At 42.4% G+C, this 7027-nt stretch overlaps 1 protein-coding gene across 1 annotated transcript in view; it reads right to left on the bottom strand.

The window, feature by feature from the left end:
- LOC145875797 (uncharacterized) overlaps nucleotides 1-6531 on the bottom strand; it is a 91379-nt gene extending 84848 nt beyond the window's left edge. Inside the window, exon 1 of the mRNA XM_082971611.1 lies at nucleotides 5982-6531. Within this exon, the coding sequence (XP_082827737.1) occupies nucleotides 5982-6312 (331 nt within the window). The 5' untranslated portion in view covers nucleotides 6313-6531. The remainder of the gene's footprint in view (nucleotides 1-5981) is intronic.
- Nucleotides 6532-7027: the final 496 nt, after the last annotated feature.

Genomic DNA, 7027 nt, shown 5'->3' on the forward strand with positions numbered 1-7027 from the left:
GATTCTCTGCCTCTAACCCTATTACAGGGGCTGAGTCACTGACTTACTGGTGTTCTTCCATGCCGTCCATGGGAGGGGTGCGTCACTTGAGTGGGTTGAGTCACTGACGTGGTCTTCCTGTCTGGGTTGGCGCCCCCCCCTTGGGTTGTGCCATGGCGGAGATCTTTGTGGGCTTTACTCGGCCTTGTCTTCGGACGGTAAGTTGGTGGTTGTAGACATCCCTCTAGTGGTGTGGGGGCTGTGCTTTGGCAAAGTGGGTGGGGTTATATCCTGCCTGTTTGGCCCTGTCTGGGGGTATCATCGGATGGGGCCACAGTGTCTTCTGATCCCTCCTGTCTCAGCCTCCAGTATTTATGCTGCAGTAGTTTATGTGTCGGGGGGCTAGGGTCAGTCTGTTACATCTGGAGTATTCTCTTGTCTTATCTGGTGTCCTGTGTGAATTTAAATATGCTCTCTCTAATTCTCTCTTTCTCTCGGAGGACCTGTGCCCTAGGACCATGCCTCAGGACTACCTGGCATGATGACTCCTTGCTGTCCCCAGTCCACCTGGCCATGCTGCTGCTCCAGTTTCAACTGTTCTGCCTGCGGCTACGGAACCCTGACCTGTTCACCGGACGTGCTTGTTGCACCCTCGACAACTACTATGATTATTATTATTTGACCATGCTGGTCATTTATGAACATTTTAACATCTTGACCATGTTCTGTTATAATATCCACCCGGCACAGCCAGAAGAGGACTGGCCACCCCTCATAGCCTGGTTCCTCTCTAGGTTTCTTCCTAGGTTTTTGGCCTTTCTAGGGAGTTTTTCCTAGCCACCGTGCTTCTTTCACATGCATTGCTTGCTGTTTGGGGTTTTAGGCTGGGTTTCTGTACAGCACTTTAAGATTTCAGCTGATGTACGAAGGGCTATATAAATACATTTGATTTGATTTGATAGCGCCCCGCATACTTGCTGCATAGAAATATTTCTCAAACCAGCACAGCCGTCACAAAAATCAAAAATAGCGATAAAATAAATCACTTACCTTTGAAGATCTTCCTCTGTTTGCAATCCCAAGGGTCCCAGCTACACAATAAATGGTTGTTTTGTTTGATAAAGTCCCTCTTTATATCCCAAAAACTCAGTTTGGTTGGCGCGTTTTGTTCAGTAATCCACCCGTTCAACATGCAGACAAAATAATCCAAAAAGTTACCAATAAACTTCATCCAAACAAGTCAAACAACGTTTCTAATCAATCCTCAGGTACCCTAATATGTAAATAAACAATAAAACTGTAAATCAAGCAAAGTGTTTTCTATCAAATACAACCAATTATATGCATATCCTAGCTTCTGGGTCTGAGTAACAGGCAGTTTCCTTTGGGCATGCCAGACTCTCCGAACTTCCGAACACTGCCCCCTAGCCCGAAGAAGTTAACAAATTGGCCCATAACTTCAACAAACAATAACATAGACATACTGCAGGACCCATAACTTCACCTAACAACAACATAGACCTAGGACTATAAATAATTTCATACTTCAGGTGAAACATGGAAACTAAAATGTCTTTCATGACATTTCATAACCTGATCACCAGATAATTTTGTGAATAATCCCACTAGGCTATTCTGTAATGTGTTGTCATTCTAAATGTCCTGAATAAAGGAAAATAGCTCTGTGTGTTGTACAATAGCCTATCCATCAAGGAACAGTTCTCTACACATTATGAGCTAAGTATCTCTGTGTGCAAACAGACTAACGAGACGCTACTGTAAATCAGGCAGACAATAACACATTATAAACATCAATTTCTTAGGGATGTTGGATCCAACGTGGAGCACGGCATAACTGTCTTTACCAGAGTAATGAATGAAGAAGCACTTTGGTTGTTGTTGCATGTCGTGATGTTTGTCATGTGACTGTCATTCAGAAAATGATTTCCTGGATCAGCTGATGATAGTTGAACATGTGACTAACTAAACAGCTACAGTATTAAGAATTATGTGTAATTATTGAAGAACTGCGTTAATGACAGTATCCATTTGGGTGTTGTCAATAAAGTAAAGATGACTCTTGGTTAGAACCATTGGATTTAGCAAACTCTGAAATGATTTAGGATTTCTGTGCCCATGAAAACTATTTTCCCAGCGTACCATAAGGAGACACTAAATGTTACGTAATTAGAGAGCATTTCAGAGATCTGAATACAAAAAAACTGTCCGACAGCAAGATCCAGTATTTAAGTTAAAGTTCATCATTTGACAAGCGTAACGTTATGACTATAACTACTGTTCCCTGAAGGAGGGAAACTAGGTACAACATACTATTAAATCCACACGTTATGACTATAACTACTGTTCCCTGAAGGAGGGAAACTAGGTACAACATACTATTAAATCCACGCCTCGCTGGAAGCCCCGCCTTCTACAGGTGATGAGCGCGAGGCTCGGATTTCTTCCTTAAATTTAATACCGCTCTTCACCGACCCAGGAAGGGGTGGGGCCAAACAGGTGTTGTACCTCGTTTCCCTCCTTCAGGGAACAGTAATTATAGTCAAAGTTACATTTGGGGATGTCTGATAGTATTTCTGATTGTCTTAACACACCACCACTAATGAGTTGGCGTGTTTAAATTTTTGGGCTTTATGTAGGTCATTTTAAACTTAGCAATGGAAATAAAAATGTATATTTATAATTTTCATTTAAATAGAATGTAGATTAACCACAGAGAATGATGTTGAGATAAAGACAATTATAATTATTAATACTATTATAAATTAAATGAAACTGTTCCAGTAAAATGTGAATATGAAAATCATAACTAGCACCAGATCAGTAGAAATGATCAGAAATTGGCACCAAATGGAAAAGGTTGCTGACTGCTGGTGTAGCCTATTACCAGAAACTATAGGAGCATAACGACTGCTGGTGTAGCCTATTACCAGAAACTATAGGAGCATAACGACTGCTGGTGTAGTCTATTACCAGAAACTATAGGAGCATAACAACTGCTGGTGTAGCCTATTACCAGAAACTATAGGAGCATAACAACTGCTGGTGTAGCCTATTACCAGAAACTATAGGAGCTTTGTGGGCTATACTCGGCCTTGTCTTCGGACGGTAAGTTGGTGGTTGTAGACATCCCTCTAGTGGTGTGGGGGCTGTGCTTTGGCAAAGTGGGTGGGGTTATATCCTGCCTGTTTGGCCCTGTCCGGGGGTATCATCGGATGGGGCCACAGTGTCTTCTGATCCCTCCTGTCTCAGCCTCCAGTACTTATGCTGCAGTAGTTTATGTGTCGGGGGGCTAGGGTCAGTCTGTTACATCTGGAGTATTCTCTTGTCTTATCCGGTGTCCTGTGTGAATGTAAATATGCTCTCTCTAATTCTCTCTTTCTCTCTTTCTTTCTTTCTCTCGGAGGACCTGAGCCCTAGGACCATGCCTCAGGACTACCTGGCATGATGACTCCTTGCTGTCCCCAGTCCACCTGGCCATGCTGCTGCTCCAGTTTCAACTGTTCTGCCTGCGGCTATGGAACCCTGACCTGTTCACCGGACGTGCTTGTTGCACCTTCGGCAACTACTATGATTATTATTATTTGACCATGCTGGTCATTTATGAACATTTTAACATCTTGACCATGTTCTGTTATAATATCCACCCGGCACAGCCAGAAGAGGACTGGCCACCCCTCATAGCCTGGTTCCTCTCTAGGTTTCTTCCTAGGTTTTTGGCCTTTCTAGGGAGTTTTTCCTAGCCACCGTGCTTCTTTCACATGCATTGCTTGCTGTTTGGGGTTTTAGGCTGGGTTTCTGTACAGCACTTTGAGATTCCAGCTGATGTACAAAGGGCTATATAAATAAATCTGATTTGATGATAACGACTGCTGGTGTAGCCTATTACCAGAAACTATAGGAGCATAACGACTGCTGGTGTAGCCTATTACCAGAAACTATAGGAGCATAACGACTGCTGGTGTAGACTATTACCAGAAACTATAGGAGCATAACGACTGCTGGTGTAGACTATTACCAGAAACTATAGGAGCATAACGACTGCTGGTGTAGTCTATTACCAGAAACTATAGGAGCATAACGACTGCTGGTGTAGCCTATTACCAGAAACTATAGGAGCATAACGACTGCTGGTGTAGCCTATTACCAGAAACTATAGGAGCATAACGACTGCTGGTGTAGACTATTACCAGAAACTATAGCTTAACGACTGCTGGTGTAGCCTATTACCAGAAACTATAGGAGCATAACGACTGCTGGTGTAGCCTATTACCAGAAACTTTAGGAGCAGAACATCAGAATGTACGAAGGCCAGCAGCAGCAGGAGGAGTAGGCTAAGGAAGAGGTTTTTCTGATGGTTAGGCTATCTTGTTTCAGAGGGGTGTCATCAATAGCCCATAATGACAAAGTGAAAACAGGTAAAAAACAGAAATACCTTATTTACTGAAGTATTCAGACCCTTTGCTATGAGACTCGAAATTGCTTTCAGGTGCATCTTGTTTCCATTAATCATCCTTGAGATGTATCTACAACTTGTTCGGAGTCCACCTGTGGGAAATTCAATTGATTGGATATGATTTGGAAGGCACACACCTGTCTATATAACGTCCCAGAGTTGACAGTGCATGTCAGAGCAAAAACCAAGCCATGAGGTCGAAGGAACTGTCCGTAGAGCTCCAGGACAAGCTTGTGTCGAGGCACAGATCTGGGGAAGGGTACCAAAAACACATTCTGCAGCATTGAAGGTCCCCAAGAACACAGTGACCTCCATCATTCATAAATGGAATACTCTTCCTAGAGCTGGTCACCAGGCCAAACTGAGCAATTGGGGGAGAAGGGCCTTGGTCAGGGAGGTGACCACAAACCTGATGGTCACTCTGACAGAGCTCCAGAGTTCCTCTGTGGAGATGGGAGAACCTTCCAGAAGGACAACCATATCTGCAGCACTCCAACAATCAGACTTTTATGGTAGAGGCCAGACAGAAGCCACTCCTCAGTATAAAGCATATGACAGCCTGCTTGGAGTTTGACAAAAGGCACCTTAAGGACTCTAAGACCATGAGAAACAAGATTCTCTGGCTTAATGAAACCAAGATTTAACTCATTGGCCTGAATGCCAAGAGTCAGGTCTGGAGGAAACCTGGCACCATCCCTACGGTGAAGCATGGTGGTGGCAGCATCATGCTGTGGGGATGTTTTTCAGCAGCAGGGACGGGGACACTAGTCCGGAAAGTATTATGTGAAATTATTTTGATGTGATATTTAAATATTGTGTGAAATTACTCTGAATTGATATGAAAGTACAGCAATTTATGCTTCTAGAAACGTATTGCAATTGAGAATCGATTCACATTTAGATGGAATATTTGGCTATTTTACCTGAACAGAGCCAGTCTACCTCTGAAAATAACATACAGTCCTTGGACCTTGAGGAGTAACGGGGGCAGCAATCAGCAGTAGAAACAATAACAAAGCGTACTCCCTGCCCGTTTCAGTAAAAAGCTGAGGGATGGGGCTGGAGAAATGTAACCATCCATGATATCAACATTCTAGTTTTAACCATGTTTTGAGGATATACAGTCTTTGTTTATATTTACTGATAAACATTGGAGTAAAAAAAGCTTATATTTTGGGTTCTGATGGGGTACAACAGTTGAACTAAGCTCATGAGGCATTTATAAGGGATTTCTTCAAGAAACAGATGGGTACATATCATTAATGTATAAGTCCCTAAATGGATGTAACAACTGCTGATTGCCCCTTTAAGAGAACATCTTGGGCTAATCTAATAGGAGATATTGAGGACTACAGTATTTCAGGCATTGTCATTGGATGCATTTGATCAATTGTTAACGTTTTGTTGATGGTCCAGTCTTGATGTTCTACACGTTACAGTGTAGCTTCAGCCATTCCTACAGAACAACATTAAAGTGTAGAACCCCTTTACTGCATATTGGTTCAACGACTGCAGAGACGGTACTTACTGGTGTTAAACACATCTCCAACCTGCTCTTCTTCCTCCAATGTAACAGTCATCTCCCCCTCCTCCTCTTTCACTCCATAAACTGCCTCCTCTTTCTCTTCCTCCTCTTCTTTTACTGTAACATCCTTCTCCTCTTTCACTCTGAATGCGTCTTCCTCTTCTTTAACTGAAACGTCTTTCTCTTCTTCTTTCACGGTAACAGCCTCACCCTCTACTTGTTTTTGTATTGTAACAGCCTCCTCTTCCTCCTCCTCCTCCTCTTTCACTAGAGCTTCTTTCTCCGTCCAGCAGACCTCCTCTTTAACAGGAGGAGAGTAGCTTAGTGAACTCATGGTCGGGGATGTTAGCTAGTTAGCATTAGCGACTAGCTTAGTTCTAAGCTAACTTAGCAAACCAGCTAGCTGACAAACAACGTAAATATATAATTAAATGGGCCAACAAGTACATACAACAGAAGTGTGTTTAATACACAGCGACTAATATACACCAAAACAGTGTAAAGAGCGTGAATGTTGTAGCTATGTTTGCTAGAAAGCTACCGAGGTGTCTGACTAGCTGTTGTTGTTGAAGGAGCGTCCCGTCCACTAGATTATACGTCACACTGGCAGCATCGCCTGAACCTAAAAGACGCACATCGCCATCTGCTGACTGGAGGGGGCAACGCAGTTGAGGAACCAAACGTTTATTTTTCATTTATTTCAGGAAAGTTTAATATTATATTAAGTCGTTCAAAGAGAAGCATGTGTTGATTGATTCGTGTTTAATGAGTTAGAATTTAATACAAACTTTACACCCACTACATATTTGCATTGAACCATACTTCTGACATGGATCATTTTGATCCCAGAGGCATATCTTTTTATCATGGCCAAAATGTGGTTTATTCAATTCTTCCAATTTTTCACGACTTTGTCAATCAACTTGTTCTTAATAAATCTAAATCATGGTTTAGTGTTTCTGTATCAATATGGACTTTTAACAAATTCAAATCCTTTGGAGTCATTTTGACCCCAGACAAAAGCACCTTTGATAAATAGGACGTTTATT

The sequence above is a fragment of the Salmo salar genome, unplaced genomic scaffold (genome assembly GCF_965601325.2).
Source record: "Salmo salar unplaced genomic scaffold, fSalSal1 ptg000357l, whole genome shotgun sequence".
NCBI classification, from domain to species: domain Eukaryota; kingdom Metazoa; phylum Chordata; class Actinopteri; order Salmoniformes; family Salmonidae; genus Salmo; species Salmo salar.